Source organism: Protopterus annectens, chromosome 12.part0, assembly GCF_019279795.1.
Source record: "Protopterus annectens isolate FY-2018-M chromosome 12.part0, PAN1.0, whole genome shotgun sequence".
NCBI lineage: Eukaryota > Metazoa > Chordata > Ceratodontiformes > Protopteridae > Protopterus > Protopterus annectens.
Genome location: NC_056746.1, coordinates 1,226,852,722 through 1,226,877,721, shown reverse-complemented (window position 1 = coordinate 1,226,877,721; position 25,000 = coordinate 1,226,852,722). Strand labels below are relative to the sequence as shown.

Here is a 25,000-nt window from a genome sequence, read left to right as displayed (position 1 = left end):
GCCATTCCAGTGCAGAAAAAAGGGCACTGTAAATGCACAGTTAAAGGAAATTAACCTTCATAAACAGATGAGTAAGAAACACTGGGACAATAGACTCGTATCCCTAATCTCTGGAACTAATTTCCATTATCTGGCAAGCAGAGTAGCACTATTGCCACCTTCAGAGTATAACCCAAGATAAGCAGATGGGTGACCTCATATTCCCTCTGGCCATTCTTGTTTTGGCCTCCTTGAGGCTGGAGGGAACTTTTGAGTAGAAGTTTTGACTAGGTGTGAAATGTTCAGCAAACTGATTTACTAGTACCTATGGACCAATAAAGCTATTGCCAGTTTTTTTAAGGAAGTAATATGTTGGCATTATGATTGTATTTTCGAGACAGCCAATGCTATTCTCAACACTAGGTTTGACAGACAGCACATGGATATAGAGTATGCAATTAGTAATTTATAGCGCATTTAATAAGCAAGTCATAATTATATCATACTGATGAACTGATTCTAGAGTATCTTTTTAGTTTCTCTACAGTTATATTTTGTTTGAATAAGATGACTCAGAACAATAATGAATATTACAGCAGTTCATACTGAAATGTGTTTATCTTTTCAGAAAAATCATCATGAAATAAGGGAAATTAGACAATTTCATTTTACCAGCTGGCCAGACCATGGTGTTCCTTGTTATGCCACAGGACTACTTGGGTTCATAAGACAGGTCAAGTTCCTAAACCCTCCTGAAGCAGGACCAATAGTTGTACACTGTAGGTAAGTTTTTTGACAGTCTTTATGATACTGTGTAATAGAACCATTTTTTTGCAGAATGTTGAAGAATGTTATCACAAAATGTGCATTGTTTGATGTGATTTTATCTGATGAAGTCTATGTTCATAGTTAAAGACACAAGCGCTTATCAGTTGTATAATAAACAGTGATTCATTGTCAACTGCATTTTTGTTTTTGTACATTCTGACTGTTAAATATGACAATCGGTATATACAGTTGTATTAGAAGTATAGTCTACTATGTTAGGAAATAAAAATAAAAAGATACAAGTCCGCCATAAGAGTGGGAAGAGGGCAGGTGTTGAAATGTACAGACAGACAGTATAATGAGAGGTTAGGTCAGTAACAATGCAGAGTAGTTGTTAATATAGATCATACAGGTGAGGTGCATGGGCATAGCCATGAGTGAGAAATTCTTTGAGAGAGGATACAACTACATGGAAATACATGGAGGGTAGTTATAGTTCTGCTTGGATTTATGGTAGTGTTCCAAAGTTTGGATATGCAGTGTGAGCAAAACCTTTGCTCCATACTCTTTTTTGGTTTATAGATTTCAAGAGAGTGACTTGGGAGATAGTAATGAAATATTGGGAGGCTAGAAGGGCAAGTAGAGGGGTCTATAGTATGTTTTGGGTTAGAAGAAATTGTGGCTGGGCTACTTAATGTGGGAGTTCAAACCAGTTAAGAGCACATAATGCAGAGTGATTATTTGCTTTATCTAGCTGCAAATGTAGCTATATTATTTAGCTGTGATTTAAGGGAGAACTGAAGGTGAGCCATACAGAAAAGAATAAGTATTAGCTAGGCTGATTTTACTACAAGGAGTAAGGAATTTGTTTCTCTATATAGTAGACCTAGCCTTTGATGAGTCATTTTTATACAATTTTGTAGGTGAAGATCAAACTTCTAGTTGATATCTATGGTGACTCCAAGCAATTTGTTATGGGTAGCTAGTACAATAGCTGCATTGTTTAAAGAGGTAATATGAAAGTTACTTTTAGCATAGTCATTGGACTTTGGAAAACAATAGTATTAGTTTAGTCTTTTGGGGATTAAGTAAAAGCTGGTTTTGATGTATCAACAGTTCAAATGAGTTGAAGGCATTTTGTGACATGGATTACAGTTGTAGCAGGCTGCTGGATGAGCAAATGAGAGCTGTGTTATTTGCATACTGAATAATGCAAGCTTGCTGGCTGGACGTATATAGGTTATTGATGAAAATGTTAAAGAGCAGTGTACCAACAATAGAGCCTTGAGGAATACCAGTTTTAACTAGGATCAAAAGGGAGAAAAAAAGAGAGCCATTTGATACATTGATAGCTTTCAGTTAGGTGGTTAGAGAATCATAGAAGAGTTTGTTTGAGAAGACCCAGAGAAAACATTTTATTCAAAAGTTTCTTATGATATAATGTGCCAAATGCTTTTATGAGATCTAGAATAACAGAAAGGAAAAACTCTCTTTTGTCTTTAGCCTTACTAATGGTATCAGAAAAATTGAAGAAAGCTATAGTGATGCTACATGGGGTTAGAAGATCATTTTGCAAGAGGTATGGAAGGAGTTGCTTATGAATACACTTTTCCTTGACCTTAGAAATGGGGGACAAGATGACAATTGACCTAAAGATAGAGATTTCAAGGAGGAAATCCATACCATGTATTTAAACTTATTAGAAACACTAACCATCTATACTGTGCCAGAAGGCATCGCAAACCTCCTGGCTGATAAATTCCACTCCAACTTTACCCCTCTCTTCCCCTCAACCTTCCCTCAGGAAATATCATCAAATATAACTCCTCATACTATCACTAGGGAAGATGTCCTTAATGATCTCCCTAAGACCAAGAGCACTGCATCTATGGGCCCAGACAGTATCCCAGGATGCCTTCTAAATAGCGTTAAACATGACCTATCAGGGCCTCTGGAATTACTATTTAACTGTAGCCTACAAACAGGTTTCATGTCTCATGAATGGAGAAAAGCAACAGTCACCCCTCTGCACAAAGGTGGGCCATCTACAGACCCTGGAAACTACAGACCAATAAGTCTCACTAGTCTTATATGTAAAGCCATGGAAAGAATTATCATGGAGTTGGTCAATAGAGGTATAGTAACTCTCCAGACACTGGACCCAACCCAGTTTGTTTTCGTCAAGGGCAGATCATGCCTACTCAACCTGGTGGACTTTGTTAAGAAGGTCACCAAAGCAATGGATGAGGGCAAAATCATTCAAACTGCCTACCTTGACCTGGCCAAGGCATTTGACATAATACCTCACTAAGGCATTGGTGACAAACTCGAGAGGTTATGTACAAACCTGTATGTCACCCGGTGGATAGTCAATTAGCTCACAGACAAGACCTAGGCAGTTAGAATTGGGGAGTCCACCTCTACAAAAAGGCCAGTCACAAGTGGAGCCCCTAAGGGATCAGTCCTTGGACTGCCCCTTTTTGACATTTACTTCTCAGAAGTCAAGGCCAATGTTAATGGTCTCTGGCTGACTAAATTTGCAGATGACTGCAAATTAGGAGCTGTCATTGAATCTCACACTAACACACATGTTCTCTAGGAGGGGCAGACAGAGACAAACAACTGGTGTCAGAGCCATGGACTAAAACTAAATGCCAAAAATGCATAATAGTATCTTTTGGAAAGTCATCTATCACTGGTAACTATCATATTGACAACACACCCCTTAGAGTTTATCCAGTAGTCAGGGACTTGGGGACATACATAGATAGTAATCTAGCCTTTGATTATCATGTGTCTATAGTGGTGAGGAAATCATTCTGTGTTGCGCAACTTATAAACAAAGGTATGGTATCTAAGTCCAAGAAATCATTGCTCCCCTGTATTTGGCATTCATCAGACCTTTCATTGAGTACAATGACCCCCTTTGGTATATACCTAACCAGGCATATCCAACAACTGGAACATTGACAGAGGATCCTCACTAAAAGAATACAGAGCATAAGTAAAAGGTCCTATGCTGACCACCTCAAGGCCCTATCCCTTTATTCTGTCTCCTACAGGCTTTTGATAAGAGATCTATGCCTGGCATACAGGGCATTGCCAGACCCCACTCTGATGGACCTCCTTCATATCCACAAAACAAACAGCACCAGAATTACCCATTCAAAAGACTTAAATAAGTAGGACCCGCTGGAGAGATAGGTAGGTATCACAGAGAATACCCTATCTGTGGAACAAGCTCCTCAGCCATTTGGAGTAGAGTTCCTCCCTAACCCAATTCAAGTGCAATGTGGACATTTGAATGGGAAACCCAAAATTCACCCCTGGTTTGGCACGTATGTCTCTAATGGACACAGGCAGCCTGTACATGGTTCATCTCTCAGGCCCAAGCTTACACTTATCAAGGGTATCAGAACTTGTCAGAGATTTAGGATGCATGGTAAGGCTTAAAAAGGTCCTTGTGGTCATTAGCCTAGTAAACACCAATGAACATATAAACCTATGAATTATTTGTGCAGGGGAATAATAAAGATTTTTTTTACGCAGGGCAGAGGAAAGGGAGTCATGAGTAGATCTGTTAATGAGAATTGAGTCTGTGTAAGCTATAGTGTCTACAATGAGCTTATGGTACTCAACAGGGAGATCGTCAGCAGAAGGAGGACAGGGTTTAAGATTCTTTACTAACAGTTTAACATATAATATGGAGACAGGTTGGAGACTGAAAGCATGGGTGTCAGAACTAATAAAGTTTTGAGGTAGATTAAATGGTTGGGAACAGCTGTAGGTATGACAGGCTATGAGGTTGATGAAGAGTTTTACAATTTGTTGCTGTTTCTGAGGGGGTTAAATCAATATAGGGTTTGGTGAGGAAGGAGAACCAGGTTGAAAATTTTCTTAATCGAGCTCCAGAATTTCTTTGAAATTTTTATGACTATCTTGTGGGTCTGAGTAATATATTTGTTTTTTTTTTTTTTTTTGTGAATGTCCTTTTTGGTGAGGTTGTGCAATTGTGCAACTCCTTGTATAGATGTAACATTGGAAGGGGTTTTATCTCTGTACTGGTGTTTCCATGCTTTGTCATGTTTTTGCATGAGAATTCTTATAGAATAAGATAGCCGGTGTGAGGTGGGGGGGGGGGGGTTGAGTATTTTTTTTACTTTTTTTTGTTTCTGGTAGGGGTAAGGGTATTAAATGTATCCATGAATATATTGCTGAATTTGTTGACAGCATCATCTAGGGGTAGGGTTTTGAGTGGAGACCAGATGGCAGATTGTAGTAGATTATTGAGTGTATCAGGATGAAAGTTAAAATGATCTCAGGTATGCTGCTGGATGATTTTTGCATTGGTGACTAGAGACTGATAGTCACTAATAGCAGCATTTTGGTATACCCATGCAGGGAACTCAATATTGTGCAATAACAATGAACATTATTAACAAAAAAAATTTATATTACTTCTACTTTTACATTATTGTAAATACAATATGGCCTTTGAATGGGAGTAATGTATTGCTTCAGTTAAAGTGGCTAACTGATTGCGCCTTATCTAAATGAAAATAAATATTTTTATATAGAATCTGACATTTTTATCAGTCATGTAATCTGGTTTACAGTTAAACATAAGAATTACTGCTGTCATGAAAGTGGCTACCATTTATATGAACTTGCATTGCAATGTTACTACTTGATCAATTACTATATTTTTAATTAATATCATGCAGCTTGGGTATTCTTAGCCATATGACAATAATCACATAGGAAAAACAACAGCCTTTGCTTCACTTGTAATGCCTACTAAGATCAGATAAATGCATGTACAGTAGTGAGCAAGTGAGAACAGAGACGATTCAGTTTGGGGGACTAATGTTAAAATGCATTCTTGATAACTACTAAGACTTCTTTGCAATAGTTACTGATATTTCACTGCAACAAAGGCCGTAGGTATATATAAAATGAAAATTATATCTGTGTTCTTAAAACAAAGGTATTTATCATAAATGCCATTAACTGCTACATTCAGCAGTAATCCTAAATGAAACTCTGTATGTGATTCAAAAATGCATCTGAAGTAAAAGGAAGACATGAGACTACATAAAAATACCTTTATAAAATTTACATATAAAGCTGATGAACAGAATCATGAATTTACATGTGTCCAGACAGGAATATGGATCTAAATGGTTTTGTGTAACTATGCATGTGGGTGGATGTATACACACAGAATGAAAATTCCACAGATGGTGTTCAGATAAATTCCAAAAAGTTAAGGACATCAGAAACCTTAAGCTTCACATTCTAACATTTACTTTTGCTTATTTTACAGACCTTTACATTGTCCCCTTATTTCTGTATGACACCAAGAAGTGAAGGTCTTTATTGCTATAGCATAATTTAAGTCTGTTGTATTGCATATTAAATAGGTGGCGTCTCAACTAGTTACTTTGAGGTCATTTGAACACAATCAGGCTATTTTGTTAGCACAATGGAGGAATCTTGTCCTGAGCTCCTAGTTAAAGGATCCTCTCAATAAACATAGGGAGCAGAATCCATTCATCCATGTTGTTGTCTTTCGGCTTTTTCTTGGTAAGGGGTCGCCGCAGCGGAACTCCAGTCTGCTAATGATTGGCAGTAAATTTTTACGAAACGCCGAGGTGCCAGCTCGACGCCCAACCTTCAATGAAGGCATGTCCATTTACGCACGCATGTCTTTCGAACACTACCCAACCACAGGGAAGACATGCAGACTCCACACAGAAGGCACTCCTAAGCCATGCCAAGAATCAAACCGGAGAACCTCTTGCTGTGAGGTAACAATGCTACCACCGCGGCATTAGAATCCATTTGTCCATAAACTGGGAAATTTGACAACTAAGAAATGAGAAGAACCATACAAATATACAAGTAGAGTCACGCCAGGAAAAAAATCAATTCTCTTTTATTCTGGTAATGGACAATATCCCTCTTTCTCTCCAGACCAGATAGAGATGCAATTAGCAAAGGAGCTCTCCATGTTTAACTTGAATACAAGCCCACCATCATGGCCATACCCTCTAAAGAAAACTAATCCACTCTACAGTCTGAATGCCATGCTCTTTCTTATAAGTTAAGTTACATAGAATGATATTCTTACAACATTGGCCACATTGGTTCAATTTATTTCTATATTCTAATCGAAACAATCTAGCTTGTCTAACATTTCTTTTTAGTGGCTGTCCAGAGAAAGAGAGTGAGAAGCTCCATAAATGTAATAATAGCAGATAAGAATGCATTTATAGCAGATATAGCACATAAAAGGGGTCTACTTCACCCTGTTGAAGGCCGACAATATTGAAGCTGATATTGTCGGCCCCAAAATGTCGAAAGCGAAAGTCATCGCGTGTGTAAAGGCAAATCTTCATAAGGGGAGATTTCCGTTTACTGCAATGTAGTGTGATCTCGGATTTGATATATTTAAGTAATGGGGGTGTGTGGGGGTGCAGGGGGACTTGCCTCCCTGCATAGAGCAATTTGTGTTGTGTTTGGATGTTTTTTATTTTTTTTTGTGTGTGTTCGATGTTCGGGAGTTTCGACATTTTCATGTTGATTATTACGCTGTAGACAGTTTGAGGTTTTGACAGCAAAATATAAACGCAATAAAAGCACAGTACAGATGGAAGTGTAACCATGCAAAAATGGTAAATGCAGGTACACGGTAAACAATAATGTTTCAATGCAACATATTTTATGTTTTTATTTTTCTAACTTTCAGTAAAGTATACATTTCAAGTGGAATTAAGTGATGTGCGGAGTAAAGGGAGTAAAACAGAAGGGTTGCAGTGGTTCGTATGAAAGATGTGGGAAATGGAAATATAGTACTGGACAGAGACAAAGGACGATTTACAACAGTCTAGTTTAAAGAAGAAAACTTAATAGAGTGAAACAGAGATGTGAACTAAATGTCAGAGGAAAGTAAGGCTATGCATTGGAGTGTAGGTAGGCAGGAGTTACAAGTGATCAGCAATAAATATTGTTGAATAGAAAAAAAATAGCTAGTACAGTTGACTGAAAATCAACTCATGTCATGTACTTGCTTTTTTCTGTGCGAGATCATCGTACATTGGAATCGGGGACTTTGCAGTCTCAGAGTTGGTAAATGCATTTTACTTTTTTTTTTTCTGCTAGTGAATGGCAAGTTATGTTAGGCTACTTACTGTTCAACATTTTTATTTTTCATTATATAGACATGCAAACTAAGATATTCTAAGGTAAGCAAATATTTATAAAGCTGTTACAGAGTCAGTAGTAGCAGTAGTAAAATAGTCAATTTAAGTGTGTGCAGCACACTGGCTATGCCATTTAGTTAGTAAGTAATCTTTTGTTTATGTTGGTATTGGGTTTTGATCATATGCCTGATAGTGTTATCTAGTCTAGCATATGTGGTTAAGTGCACCATATCACTAAAATGATTTGCTGATTTTAGCACACTAAGCTGATTTTGACTGAGTGACCAAAGCCCTCTTGGAGGAATATAATTCTGAGTGAGATGTGTGATGGTGGAGCATTTGTGAGGTTTATATAAGCTAACTCTTAGTTAGCTACATTTGGAAGCTCAAACCATCTTGTTCCACAAAGGCTGTACATGCTATGTATTGCTATAAACAATCTGCAAATATGTTCTACCCCATTCCATTTCTTGATGAAAAATAGATTTCTATCAAACCAAAAATAAAAAAAAATAAAATTCATAAAATATGTACATCTATAAACAACATGACCTTAATACCAAGCTGACATAACATTTGCAGACATGGGGGCATCCATCATTATCATAGCTGCTTTATCTTATTTTTGGAAAATAAAAGTCTTCCAGGATCTAATATTTTGGAGAGAGTGCAATACTGCATAATCTAGATGGTGCAATATTGTCTGATATGGTCTGTAAAATTATTTCATACCAGTTACTCGTTATGTTAAAAATAGTTTTTACTTACCTTGTTTATGATTATCATGGATTGTTGTGACCAATTGTTCTAGTTCAAGCATTAAATTGTTTGTGTAAGCCCATAATAACCATAAGAGCTTTGTGCTTAATTGTTTTGAAATCAAAGTAAACTTTAGTGCACCCTATATAAGGTAGCATGTTTCACTTTTGATCTTAGAATTATTTTTAAAGGCTCGACTTTCTTTTGGGGAAGAGAATTGTGTACACCCAGTCAAACAGAAATCTTTAAATTTGTATAATAATATATGTTGCAGTCTATAAGAGTGATTTGGTACTACTGAAACTAGGCACCATTTATACATTGTATTTAAGTATTTCTGGAATAGATTTAAGTTCTTAACAGTTTTTATTCTACTAATGTTAGAGATGCCTGTCAGCCAATATACATGCTGCTAGTTACAGGAAAGGTAGAAAACAGGAAGGTAAAAAGTGACGGACCTAATCCAGCCAACATTATGATTGTCGTAAATAGCTATTGTGCTGTGTCCAAATGCCAGCGTGTTACCTAGCAACAGATATGTCAATTTACTACCTGCCTATTTAGAAGTAAGCAACAACATTTTGCACATTCTAGCACTTTGAAAATTAATATACAGCTCTGTCAAAAAAAAAAAAAAAAAAAACAGCAAATATTAAAGTCACTTTTCTTCAGAGGGGATTCATCCCTCTGTACCCTCTAAGACTGCAATCCAAATTGTAACTTGCTACAGATCCCCCACCATGCCCCAAGATTCTCACTACACCTTTATAAGCATACCGGAAAATATTAATATACAACCAAACACCCTAATACCGGGTGATTTCAACTACCCTGCCATTAACTGGGAAAACTACTCATGTAACAACACCTTTGCCCAGCTGTTCTTGGAATTCATAAATTCCAATGCCCTGGATCAACTAATCCATAGTCCCACCAGGAGCTCCAATATCCTAGACCTGGTCATTATCAACATGGGAAATCGATGCTCCACACCTATGGTCAGCCCCTCGTTGGTCAGGACAGAACATAAGCTAATCACCCTTAACATCCACATCCCACCCCCACCCCCCAGTAAGGAAACCTCCATAAAAAACTTCTCCAAAGCCAACGTCATGCTACTCAAGTCAGAAGTTACAAACTTCATGACACCCATGCAAATGGGAACTGAAAGTTCGACTGCTGAGTCCTACACTAAGGCACTGTACGAGCACATCCACTCATGCATGAATCGTACCATCCCAAATAGAACCAAGATGCTCTCCTCCAAAAAAAGGAAGCCGATCTGGTGGTCCCCTGCCATAAACAAATTTTACAACAAAAGAAAGAAACTGTTGCAGAAAAGAGGAAAATCCCAGGATGCAAAAGACTGCCTTACCAGCCTCAGTAAGAAGCTGAGATCCCTCATAAAATCCTCCAAAGCTAGTTACGAAAATAAAATTCCCAAAGATTCCAAAGACAACCACAAGGCATTATATAACTATGTCAAGAATCTAAATGTCAATGCTCAGATCTGCTCTGAGCTACAACAGAATGGCATTAAATATACTGATCTCAAGGATATTGCCAATATCCTGGCAGATCGATTCAGTGCCAACTTCACCCCTCTGTCACCCCCTAAATGGCCCATCTCAATACAGGAAGATTGCCAAATTCCAGTAATAATGAACACACAGGTAAAAAGCACACTCTCCAAAGCTAAGAATACAGCATCCATGGGACCAGATGACATCCCGGGCTGTGTACTACATGAACTACAAAATTAACTGACACCTCACCTAAGTGTTATGTTTAATCATAACCTCACCTCAGGCTTCATGCCCACTGAGTGGCACACAGCTACAGTTATCCCACTCCACAAGGGGGGATCCACCTTGGATCCCAGGAACTACTGCCCCATCAGTCTGATGAGCTTGATCTGCAAGGCCATGGAACGTATTATCATGGAACTTATAAACAAAGACATTGGCAACCTTAAAACACTGGACCCCACTCAGTTTGGGTTCATGAAGGGCCGAACTTGTCTCCTTAACCTGATTGACTTTTTCGAATCAGTCTCCAGAGCTGTGGACTAGGGTAAGGCAGTCCACACAACTGGACCTCACCAAGGCCTTTGACACCATCCCCCACTCTGGGATCATAGATAAACTTACTAAGCAGGGCATTAATCCCTACGTCACTCGATGGGTTGCCAACTGCCTTACTGACAGAACCCACACTGTAAAAGTAGCCAACTCCAAATCCAGCTTCAAACAAGTGGAGTACCTCAGGTTTCAGTCCTGGGACCTCTCTTGTTTGGCATCTACTTCTCTGAAGTACAGGCCAACACTAAGGGACTCTGGCTAACAAAGTTCGCAGATGACTGCAAACTGGGAGCCATTATTGAATCCCCAAATGATGTTGATACTCTACAAAAGGGACTTACAGAAACAGATGCTTGGTGCCAGAGCCATGGGCTCAACAATGCCAAGAAATGTATAGTTATCCCCTTTGGAAAAAAACAAGTACCTATGAATTACCACATAGGTGGCAGTACACTAAACACTGAAAGTGAGATAAGAGACTTAGGGACACAGGTGGACAGTGGTCTCACCTTCAATAACCACATCGCCACAACAGTCAGAAAATTCTTCTATCTGGCACACCTCATCACTAAGGGCTTTTCATCCAGAAAAAAGGAGGTCATTGTCCAACTGTACTCATCCCTCATTAGACCCATTATAGAATACAACACCGCATTTGGTATGTACCTCTCAAGAAATCTGCAACAACTGGAAAGGCCACAGAAATACCAAACTAAAAGAATCACAGGCCTAAAGCAGATGCCCTATGCTGACAGCCTTGAAAAACTCCAGCTATACTCTGTCGCATATCATCTACTTCGAGGCGATCTCTGCTTAACATACAAGGCCATGTCAAACCCAGAGCTATTGAACATGCTACACTTAAAGAAATCCCAATCCCTCAGAGCCACACACTCCAGGGATCTAAACCTTGTCATCACAATAAACAAAACATGCTGGAGGGATAGATTCCTGACCCAGAGACTCCCCAGACTCTGGAATAGACTGCCCATACATGTCAAGCAGAGCACCTCTTTGGTCCTCTTCAAAAGAAACCTTGATGACTGGATGGGAGAAAGGAAATAAACCCCGGGGATCACGACAGTCACCCTGCTAGACAGGGGTGCAGTGAAGTAAATATTGTGGGAAGAAATAGCCAGGGAATTATTATGGCTAGGCCCTAGGGCCGATAGCCTAGTTCCAACCTGACCTATGAACCTAATGAAGAAAGTTTTGACTGTAAGGTTAATGGCCTTAAATGTAAAGTACAAAGTATCTAAATACAAAATTTTGGAACCCACACTTAAAAGATTGATTGATGGGCTTCTGCTGCCTATACCTCTTTTATTTGTATATATTAATTCTAAAATTGTCTACACTGGTAAAATGGCTAAGAAACTGCCAAAATAACATATATGAGCATATTAATGCAATTAAACATTGTCACATAAATAATGTACTATGCAAGTATTGTAAATCCTACAACAGCCTCAAGACGTTTTTAAATTGTTGTTATTTTAGTTAAGTATTGGATGTTACAGGGAATAATATTAAATTTTTTTGTGCTGGAGACAAAAAAAATTGGAATGGTAGATATGACAGCTGGCCAGATGCCAGATTTGAATGAAAACATAAACATGAAATGTTTACTGAAGTTGAACAAGGACCATCACATCTAATTCACATAAAGGACTTGATTTGCTATAAAATAATGTGATTTTACTTTCTGGATTATTAAGTAGTAAGGCCATAATTTGTCACACTCCACTTAAATAAAGAAACAGCACACAAAATCAACTTCTGACAACCTTTATTAACTTCAGAAAAATATCATAAATTTATTGCATCATTTAATTTATTAATCAGAAGAAATAATATCCTTTTAACCAATCATAATGATAGCATAGCTCCACTCACCCTGCCCAAATAAGCAGCGTCCTTATCTCTGCTCACTTTCTCTTAATAAACAAGCAGTATCCAAGCATTCGCTATCACCCCAAAAATCATTACATTAGCACAAACCTCAGAGGGGGAAAGATAAGAGGGACAAACCTGCCCTCTTCACCTTAGCACCTCTCTCCACCATTAAAATCCATCCTACCTACCCCAAAAAAATGGTAGGGAAAGGTGGGTAAAAAGATCATGCCAAAATGTGAACCCCAACTCAACTAAACACATATAAAACACGCTAAGCACTACCCTGCATCCACTTCACTTCCTCCAAACCTTCCTTTAATGAATTAACTCTTCATTTTCCAGCCTCATCCTTGTCTAACCCCCAACCCAAACCTCACCCTCCCTACACCACCACTTCCTTAACCTAACCTTTAAACCCTCAAGGTGTCCCTTGACAAATTGGTTTGTTCCCAAACCTCATTTGTCATGCTTCACTTCAGTGAAGAAACAATGCACAAAATCAACCTTCGATAACCTTTATTAACTTCACAAAAACATCCTAAATTTATTGCATCATTTATTTTATTAATCCCAACAAATAATATCCTTTGTACCAATCATCAGGACAGAGCATCTCCACCTACCCTTCTCGAATAAGCAGTGTCCTTACCTCTGCTCACTTAATCTTAATAATCAAGCAGCATTCAAATGCTCACTTTCACAACAAAAATCCTTACATTAACACAAATACTAGAGGGGAAACAGAAGAGGGACAAGCCTGCCCCCAGCCTAACCCAGGCTGTTCCCCCTCACCAATTGCAGGCTTTGCACTAAACCCTTCAAAAATAAACCCAAGTGTAGATTAAATAAATCTAATCCAAATTCGTTCAGGTGCAACCCATCCTCTCTGAACCACACCGGGTTCCTATCAATAAAATCCCTGTGCTCTACCATCTGTATACCCAATGCAGCAAATGCCTCACCAACCTACAGTTAACAAAATGCCATTCCTGCTCTACTGCCCTAAAGCTAATAGCATGCCTCCAAAACAAAGTATTAATGCACATACTCGAATACAACTTTCTCAAAACAGCCACATTCTCCCTTATACCATAAACCAATTGCCGCATCAGAATCAAACCCAAGTCATTACTTGCCAAAAGTACTACAAGCACTTGGGGAAGGACATTCCATGAATGTATACCTGCAAACGCCAACAAAAGCTAATTTCACCTGAGGCCACTAGTACCATGCCATCTGATTCTCCACCCAAAATGATGCAAACTTAAATATTGCCATTAGACCTAACTATATATATATATATATATGTATATATTCCTTCACTAAATCTATAAAGCTTTACCCATACAAAAGGACTGGGTGGAAAACATCTCACCCACAAAACCCATTCAGCGAAGCATCCTCCTTATTATATATATAAACTGACAACCCATTATCACCTTTCCCGCCTTTCACCAAAAAAAAAAAATTGTGTGTTATGAGACACCAGCAGTTTCCTAGTCCAAGCCACTGGACACATCTGTTCACACCTATCCTTCCCTAAAACTATTTTCATACCTTTCCGAACCTTATTTGTTTTAGATTTCCATAATCAAATGTGTACTGCCACAGGTAGTATCATGACATTCCAAAACCAATGACCCAATAACTTTGACACTCTTAATGCCCCATAATACATCCACAAGCTCAATGTCAGCCATAGAACATAATCAACTGACTCCCCACTCACCAAAGCTAGGGCACGTAATAACACCTTCAAAACTTGTTGCCTTGTCACCGTCTAATGCTTATCCATATTCAAACCATTCACTCTATCCCATACTTTAAAAATGTACCCAACCATCCAGGACTTAGTGAAATTACATAGTCATGCCACCCAATCAAATATGCTGATTGAGACCAAGTCCATCTTAACCAATCGTACTACCTTACCATGTACCCAAACCCGTGCAAAATATTGAAATAATAATTTTTCTGACCACCTCCCCCTCCTCAGGTAACTGTAAAACAAATTTATCAAACTCACACGATGCCCTACCATATGCCCTCTTGGTAGACACTGTCCACCAACTGCCTGGTCACTTCAACCCATTTCTCCATACTTCATCTGTCTCTGCCTTTGGCTCCTCCGATGCTGTTGAAGCTAACTGCCAAGACCTGGAAAACTAAAGGTGAGACAAACTGTCAGCAATCCCATTCCTCACACCTGCCACATGCATGCCTGAAAAAGAAAAATCAATCAGCAAACTCTGTAAAACTAACTTACGTAAAACTAACAGTAACCATTCTGACTTTGCCGTATTCATATGTAATATCAGAATTAAAAATAACTCTCTTTCCCCCCAACCAGTCTTGCCAAACTACGTATGTGGCCCAAACTGGCATTCAGTCTAAAAAGGTAACCTACTTCTTCCAATCATCCTGCCACTCACCACCAAAGAACCTTCCCATTCCAATACCCCCTGCTGCTGTGTAAAAAAATTGCAAATCTTCTTGACCAACCTATTCTGACTGCCAAAAGAAAACTCCACTAAACCACTCCATAAAGGACAACTAAAGAGTTCAATCATCTCATATCAACTTACTGAGTCTTACCCGATGATGTTTGTTTTTCACCTTTCAGCAAAAAGGCTACAGACCTATAGAAAGTGTGAACTAGATGAACTAACTACATGACATGCAAAATTCAGAAACCCTAACAGCTGCATGACATCTCTAACCTGCACTTTATCCTTAGACTTTACCCACGCTATCTTCTCTTTTAAACGAGTTATCTTTTCCTTCGGTAGGCAAAACAATCCACATTCTACAACCACCAACAAACTCAAAAAATATAATGACTACGCAGGACCTTACAGTTTCTGCCTAGCCAATGGGATAGCCAGTTCTTCACACATCCCCACGAACTCCTGCATACCTAACAAAGCTCCCTCATACCCCTCACCCACTATGAGACAGTCGTCCAAGAAATTAATTGCCCTTTCAGTGCCCACCCACTTCTGCCAAATCCAATGTAACTCCACGTTAAACCTCTCAAAAATATCACAGGCTACTGAACATCCCATGAGCATAGCCTTGTCAAAATAAAACTTGCTTCCAACCATCATGCCCAACATGTTCCTATTAAAGAACAAAAGTCCAAAATATTGATCACTGATGTGTTTTTTGTGAGCTTGTGGCACAATGAAGATTGGAAAATTTGCCCTCTCCTCACTGTAGTGCAATCTTGGAGTTGGTATATATTATTATTGGGGTGTGTCGGCAGGGCACAGCCCCCACAATAAAGGGTTCGAAGTCCGGCATTTTCACTGTTTACAGCGTTCGATTATATGAACTTTCATTCATATAATATAGACCCATGCCCAACCATGGCCATTCCTCCTCCCATACCAGCAAAAGCAGGAATGCAGATTCAATATCCATCTTCACCCGCCACTGGTCTTCAAACCCCTGAATGACCTGCACGGTGTCATCCATTGATGGATAAGACACCTTAACATCCTCTAGTTCAGTAAAGTCATTAATGGAGTTCTCTCCTGGATAAGATAAATGGTGGTCATCCAAAATTCACCAGCTGCTTTCATAGACACCAGGCCCAATGGCAAAACCTTAAAACTGCCAAAGAGGGTCTGTCGAGCATCCCCAATACCCTACCATCCCGCCATTCCTTCTTTGCTAACACTCCCAAAATATGTTCTTTTCCCTGCACTGATAGCAAGTTTTTACAGACAACTCTATCCTCTGCCACCTTAGATTTTATAGAAAACCCCTGAGAAAACCCATTAATTAATTCCTCCACCACTGCCAAGTAAGGAAAATGCTGCAACACTTGCACCTTAATAGGAGAATAGATTCACAGGTCTTCCTCTTGTTCCCCTGAAAAGACACCTCCCATTCTGCTCACAAAAACTCTCTCGCATACTCTAGGATATCTGAAATGAAGACAATAAGTCCCTCACAACTGGCAAAAACAAATTTGAGCTGACTGCACTAAGTTCCCACCAGCCACACTGCATGGCTAGATGCATACCTGCACACCATCCATAAGAATCTCCTTGCATTAAAAGCCCAACAAACCCTCACCCCTTCTCCACCTACTTTACCCCCTCTGCTAATAGCACCAAAACTGTCCATCATAGCAGTCAGCCATATGTCTGGGTACCTCACCTTCCAAAGCAGGGACTGATCGACCACTTTCCGCTAATGAAACCTCTGATCATATCATAACCATTCACTACCAGGCCCTAGCCACTGCGCCCCACAGAGCATCAAAACAATGTGCCACGATTGGAAGGGTCAAGGCACTATCTTTCTCTAAACACACCACTATACAATACACAAAGTCCAAAACCCAATTCTTCCAAGTTTTTGGTCACAATCTTCCCACTTTCTGTCACGCAAGGGCCACTAAAGCTGCCAAAATATCCAACTCCAATAAATGCTGAACTTCTTCATATCAACTAAATAAAAAATGTCAGTATACTTCCCCTTCCAGATTTCTCTTTAACTGTAGAAGGTATATGAGGGGTCATATACCGCCGCAAAGACTGCGTAGCAAACCAACCTCCAGGCCGAAGCCCAAAATCTGAACCCACTTCCTGCAAGTGTGAATTTGAGCTCACTACCAATGATGACAAGCTACCTTCACAGAGACCTAGGCTACCAAACCCAGAGCCAGCCTCCCCTAAAACCTGCCCCTCCTCACCACACATTCACCAGTCTCCTGGTGTGACCCTACACCATCTTCACTCCAGCTATTCCCAACTTGCCGTAAATGTCACATGCCTAGTGGACCCTCCAACAACTGATCATTACCTGCTGATGCAGCATGCAAAGTTTCACTGGCCGGAACCTTCACTGCCACCATACCTCTCGACTTCGACTGTCATGTTGTCTTCCCTCTGGCCACCTGCTTGCCTATTTGCTGGTTGCTTTCTCTTCTGACTAGAGTCAGCCTGTTCCACAGACACAGTGGTCTCACTGCTAGCAAAATCATGAAACAGGTCTTCCACCCGTGACACAATATCCGCCCATGTCTGTCACCCCTTACCCACTAATTGTGGATGTAATACTTGCAGTAGCAATATCACACCAAAATGTGATCTCCAACTCAACTACAAACATGTAAAACACACTAAGCCCGACCCTGCATCTACCTCACTCCCTCCTAAATTTCCCTTAATGAATTAACCTTTCATTTCTCAATCTTAGCTAAACCCTCCATTTCATAGTACCTAGCATCCTTGCCTAACCCCGACCTACACCTACCCCCCTTTCACCCCTACTTTCTCTGCCTAACCTTTAAACTCTGAAAGTCTCCCTTGACAAATTGGTTTGTTCCCAAACCTCATTTGTTTTTATTCTGAAGATGCATTTTTAAGAGTGGAGATGAAAGCACTAAATGAATAGATTTTTCTTGGCTTTCCTGGCATTTTTGGATACTGCTAGGTATTACTTTCCTGTTTTGGCAGTCAAATTGATCCGATTTCTTTCGTTAAAGAACAGTCTGACAGTTTACAAGTTGTCTTTAAAATTATGCAGTTATGACTTTGTATACTGTCAGACTTCATTTATCAGTGATCGGTGCCTCCTAGACATTGGCACCTGATACAGTAGCCCTGTTAGTCCTGGCCTTACCTTGGTACTAAAATATGTCCTTCATTATTTATGCTCAGCTAGAGACCTGAATTTTGCCAGTTATTCCTTGTGCTCTTCTTCTTTTTCACACTGTTTGAAATGATTGCTATTAATTAAAAGTTGGAACCCAAACAGATTTAATTAAAACTAGTATGCCAGTGATGAAGAGAACAAGGAGAACATTTTGTCTGTTACCAGTATCACAGTTTTTAAAAAGTGGTTATAAACTCAAGAACAGGAAACGCAAAGTACTTATCTACTAACACAACAGAATGATTGACCTGCAGAGATTTGCACATGCGCACACATTCATACATACATACATACATACATACAAATATTTCAAGGACGGGCATTAAAAGCCCTTCTAGCTTGCCAGTATACCAAAACACTTGTTCCCATAATAAGTGTCTGGGCTGCTTTTAAAAATATCTAAACTAGTAATTGCTTTATTGTAATGTGTTACTCTGTTCCAAGCTTCAGCTACTCTGTCAGAGAACCAATTGGTACACTTCACATTCCTATAGAATCTTTTACATAGGCTGTCTGATGATTTTCTAGTAGTTTTTGATAACCACAAACATTCCCAGAGGTTGCTGTCTCTAAACGCCATATATACTTGAATAAGATCTCCTCTTAAATATCTATAAGAGACACTGTACAAGTTCAGATATTTTAGTCTTTCATAATAACTTACATTTTCACATCCATGGATGCCCTTGATATATTTCCTCTGTAGTCTTTCCAGTTTACTTATGCTTGTTTTCTTATAGGGTTTCCCTATTGTTATTTCATATTCACATTTGGGTCTAATGTAAATAACAAACAATGACTTCATCATTTTTGATTTTCTAGACTTTCTAAATCTTTTTATACAACCTATAGTTCTATAACTATCATTAACCAATTGGTTGATATGATTAGAAAAACTCATAGCTGAATCTACCCATATACCTATGATGAGTCTGCAGTTTCAATAGCTGTGTGCTGTATTAAATATTCACCTATTAGTTTATGTCTCCCAAATCTCATATGCTTTGTTTTTGATGTATTTATCAGCATATTATTCTCCTGTCTCTCAATGGTCAATTTTGTCAAGTTATTTTGCAGACATGCCTTATCTGTAACACATGTAATCAGTTTACCCAATTTCAGGTCATCTGCATATAGACAGTAGAATACGTTAGATGAAAAAGTTAGGTCTGAATCAAGGATTTCACCTGTCCAGTTGCTGTATGATACTTGCTATGTCCTATTTGTAAGCCATGCAGCTATCCATCTCAAAAACAAACACGAAACAAACATGAAACAAAAATGAAATACCTTATAAGTACCACCTCACTCTTCCATCTACTCTCAACTCTAACGGCTCATCACAGCTACTTTCCTTGTCCATTACTTATCTCTCTTACCTCTTATACCAACGACAACCATAATTCACTCTCCTTCTTTAATATCTCCTCTGCCCTTTTCAATCTCCCCACCTCATGTTATCACAAACTATGTAGATTGCAAATACATCCCCCTACTTATAAACCTAAACTTAAGTTACACAAATTACATCTAGCTATTGTTATACATTCTAATTCCACTAATAACTTACTTGCATCTGGAGACATCCGTCCCAACCCTGGCACGTCTACCTCTCCCAACAACCACCCATTTTCCTTAACCACTACCCCCCCAGTCCTCCAAACATCTCTCTCTCCCCTGCCTACTCTACCAAACTCTACCTCCACTAATCACTTATCCATATATTCCCTCAACATCCAAATCCTAACCAACAAAATTACTGAATTCCATGCATGGGTAGCCCATACTACCCCTCACATTATTTCCTTATCTAAAACATGTCTTAAGCCACATATCTCAAATAATGAAATACTCCCAACAGGCTATAACATCTATGGCTCAGATAGATTACCAAAAAAGGAGGTGGTGTGGTCACCCTACACTCAAACAGACTCAACCTCTCTCCATTACCCACACCCCTTCCTGACTTTTATCCTGCAGCACTCATAGTACTAAACTGCCACCTTAGCTCCCACAAAAAACTACTTATCGCCTCCATCTATATACTTCTTGGGAACAACTTAGCAATCTTAGAGATGATTCTACCCTGGTTTTCCCACAATATACCATATGAAACCCTCATCTTGTGATGTCAACTTAGATTGGTCCAAACTGGAAACTGACTCTCCCCCATTTAGTATTAATCTGCATGGTTTCCGCCAGCTTATATCATCTCCAGCTCGTCACCATAAAACCCCAAAATCTCTAGCTCTATAATTGACTGGATACTCACCAATTCCGCTCAACTATACCACAAGCCTGCAACACACCCAGACCAACATAATGACCACCTACCCATCTCTGTCCTTCAACACCCCTCCCAACTTCCCAAATCCCATCTCTATAAAGACTGCCACAAACTATCTGACTTCAATCCATTCCAATTCAGTTCTATTTCATCTACCATAGACTGGTCGATCCTCAAGCAAATCCCTCTCAGTGATGCCATAAATAGATTTAATTGTATTTTCCTAGACACCCTGAACTCACTTGCCCCCTCCAGAAAGATCAGACTAAAATCCAATTATGCTCCCTGGCTTTCCAAAGAAACAACGTCCCTTATGCTAGAAAGAGACAAATCATGAAAAGCTCAGATAAAAACTAAGGACTCACCCCTACTTCATAAGAATAGACGTCTGAGAAATCTCATTAAAAAGCATACCAATAATGTCAAAAAGTCCTTCTATAACACTGCCCAACTTACTAACAAATCCAACCCTCAAAAGTTCTGGACATCCATTAACAAAATCCTTTCTCCAGGCCCCCCTGCAAACCCCTGCCCCTACTCATCTCCTCTTGAAACAGCTGCTCTACTCAATAAACACTTCACTGATACTATTCAAACTCTCACGCCTCCCAACTGTAATACTACTCCTCTGCCTACCCCCCCAAAACCATCCAACAAACCTCCTTTTTCTTTACACCCTGTTTCCTACATCCAATCACTTCTCCAAAAGCTCAAACCCTGTTCTCCTTCCACAGATAGCATACCTCCTTCCTTCCTTAAACTTGCTGCAGATTCCATTGCCTACCCGGTATCTATAATAATTAATAGATCTATGCAGGAGTCTACTGTCCCTCTATTATGGAAATCCTTTTACACTATTCCATTGCATAAAGGTGGAAACTTGACTTACCCATCTAACTACAGATCTATAGCCATCATATCCCCCCCTCTAAGATTCTTGAAAAATGCATCCATTCACAACTTCTCAACCACCTCCTTGAACACAACCTTCTCACACCCACTAGCATGGGTTTCGCCCCTACCACAGCACAACAACTGCCCTCTTATTATTCACACATACCATTGCTGAAGCCCTTGATAATAACAAAATGATATCCTGTCTCTTCCTTGATTTATCTAAAGCTTTCAATACAGTCTCCCATCCTCTCCTGTTATCCAAACTTGTAAATCTCAATATGTGTTCCTCCTTCCTTGCATGGTTCACCAGTTACTTATCTTGTAGGCAACAATCAGTAAAATGGCTCTCCTCTTCCTCTCCATTCTTACCTGTCTGAACAGGGGTCCCAAAAGGCTCTATCCTAGGGCCCCTTCTGTTTAATGACTTCACCAATGATCTTCATACAGCTTGCAATATATCTTCCCTCATCCAATATGCAGATGATTCAACTCTGATCTCTGCCTCTAATAACATCTCTGAACTCCATGTCCTCATTCAACAGGTCTTCCTAGCCACAGAACACTGGTTATCTACCAATCTATTTATCCTCAACCCTAAAAAGACCAAACTCTTACTATTTCACCCTCGATCTCTAGCTCACCACAAGTCCTCCTCTGCCATTACTTCCTCAAACAACACTACTATTACACCTGAATCACACACCAAACTCCTAGGGGTCATTATTGATTAACTCAAATTCAACTTGCACATTCTACAATGTATAAAAAAAGGCAAACCAAAAGCTTGGTTTACTATATCGTCATAAAAATCCTTAACTACTAATTCCAAACTCACCCTTGCTCAAGCTCTGCTCCTCCCCTCCCATCTTTATGCAGCCCCTGTGCTCACCAGTATTCAAACTACTACCTTAAAGAAACTACAGCAAACTTATCATAAGATAGTTTGATTTATCACTAACTCTTCCTACAATACTCCACTGCCTAGCCCAAACTCTCTAAATTGGCTTGAATTCCCATATTTACTGTTGTTAGCCCAACTTCAAATGTTACATACAATTCTCACTATACCTTTAGCATGTCCTGCTCTCTCTTCATTCATCACCATCTGCTCTCCACCTCATACCCTCCATACATCAAATCAGCAACTACTACAAATATATTATCCCAAACAATCAGTGGGCAAACGCCTATATAAGTACTCTGTGGCCCACTTCCTAGAGACATATGTTGCACCGTACACCCATCCCACTACAAAGAGAAGCTCAAACTTCATCTACTTAACTCCAAAACCTGCCCCTGTCAAGCCCCAACTTAACTCCCCCGTCCTTCGTATGTTTTCTCCCCATATATACATAGGTATTTCTCCCTCAGTTAATGCTTACTTGTCTATGTCTAACCACAACTGTTGAATTTTTGAACTTGTAAATATGTATATAGTTAGCTACTCTGTTTAATTATAATAGTTTAATAGTGTAATTCCTCCTTGAATTAAGAATTTCTCTGTAAGATCTCCTTATGTTATAATTACTTATTGAATGTAAAATTGTTTGTATTTTTTGTTTTTGTGAACTGTATCTTTTTCTTGGAGCTTTTCTCCTCAGGTCTCCACTGAAAATGGACCACAAGTCCAGATGGACTAACCTGGTTAACAAATGTCAATAAATAAATAAAATAAATAAAAGTAAATTATCAAGAGTACATCAATACCTAGTTGTACTTATTTATTGATCAGTGTTTTGTGTATGACCCTGCAAAATGCTGAAGTTAAATCTACATAAATTACATCACAGCACATTTTTTCATTAATAGCTGTTATTATATTGTTATAGAACATCATATTACAGGTGGTAATAGATTTGTTTTCAACATATACATGCTGATATATTGTTTCAAGTCCCAACCTACTCACTTCTGACAATAACTTATTACCTTCTCCATTATTTTTCCACAACATTAAAGTAGACTTAAGGGTCTATATGATTCTGGATTTGTCCTACTCCCCTTTCCCTTAAAGACAGGTTTAATAAGTGCATGTCTTCAGTCTTGAGGAATCTCCCCATATTTATATGAACTAGTGAATAATAGATATAATGGCACCATATGTTCTTGTTGAAGTGTTCTTGGGTCATTGTCACTAATTCCATCTCCTCACACACATAAGCACACACACACACACACACACACACACACACACATATATATATATATATATATATATATATATATATATATATATATATATATTTGTGTGTGTGTGTATTGGTATAAGGTTATTTCAGCAGCTGAGACATCTTGAATGCATTCAGTTTTCATAGTATTAATTGACAAAATCAAATATTCACAAGGCTGTTTCTATATCATGTTTCTATATCATTCTACCTCTATCTCAAGCTATATTTTTTCTCGGACTACAGCCTGTTTTCAGTATTTGCAAATGACCATAATGCGCAGGCTCGACTATACATGTGTTGCAATATTTGTGGACTGTTGTTCTTTGCCACTTTCACAGTTTGATTCCAGTTACAGAAACAGCAATAGTATATTTTAATTTTCCATATTTTGTCTTTCATTGTTTCTCTCTGTTTTTTTCAGGAACTGTTTTTCATCATCTGACTGTTTCTTTAGACACAGATTCTAATGCACTACCTGCAATTAGATTACCAGAGCCATCTTATCCCATCTTTTTCATTTCATTAATGCTTTTATAGACTGTCTCAGCCTGTAAATAGGTATATTCTCCCTCCATCTTTTATACATCATGTTTAGTTAACTTGAAATTGTTTTAAAATTCATGTTTCACTCCTTGGATGTGACTTGTACTTGTGAATGTTAAATATTGTGTTATTAACCGAAAGTATTTTCCAAACACACACAAATATGCTAAAATGTTGACAAGCCCTAACTATAGCAATAACATCTTCCTGTGGCTGAGGTCACCTTTTGTTTGTATCATTTTATCATGTGCTTGAACATGCTGTTACTGCCACTCTATGAGTCTATATTTTAGTACAAACAACTCCTAAGCCTTTTCAGTCATTATGAATGGGTAATGTAAACAGAAAGCATCCTCTGGCCTTGTTATACCTGTTAAAGTGATTTCTGTTAATAGGCTGTCAATAGCTATTTCATTAAGTAACACAAAAGCATGAAAATGTTATTAAAATCATTACTACACCATGATCTCTAATTTTCCTTTGGCCTGAGAGTTGGTGACATGTTTGTATTACCTTAACCTCATTTTCAAAGCACTAGCTAAGTTGTGATGAAGGGGACAGCTGCCTTGGGCTCATGCTGTTATGTAGAGGAACTGTCAGTTGGTCCATTAGTGGTGTGATCTCTCAATTACTGGTGCTGAGCACTCCTGCCTATAATTATCTTAGTCACCATAATTAACTTGATGGCTGCTTAATTAATACCAAAATCTGTCTGCATTTCATGTGTGTGTGTGTGTGTGTGTG

At 38.9% G+C, this 25,000-nt stretch overlaps 1 protein-coding gene across 1 annotated transcript in view; it reads left to right on the top strand.

Annotated features, from left to right (window-relative positions):
* PTPRT (protein tyrosine phosphatase receptor type T) overlaps window positions 1–25,000 on the top strand; it is a 3,212,182-nt gene that overhangs the window by 3,082,203 nt on the left and 104,979 nt on the right. The window contains exon 30 of the mRNA XM_044089009.1: window positions 608–762. Coding sequence (XP_043944944.1) covers window positions 608–762 — 155 coding nt within the window. The remainder of the gene's footprint in view (window positions 1–607; window positions 763–25,000) is intronic.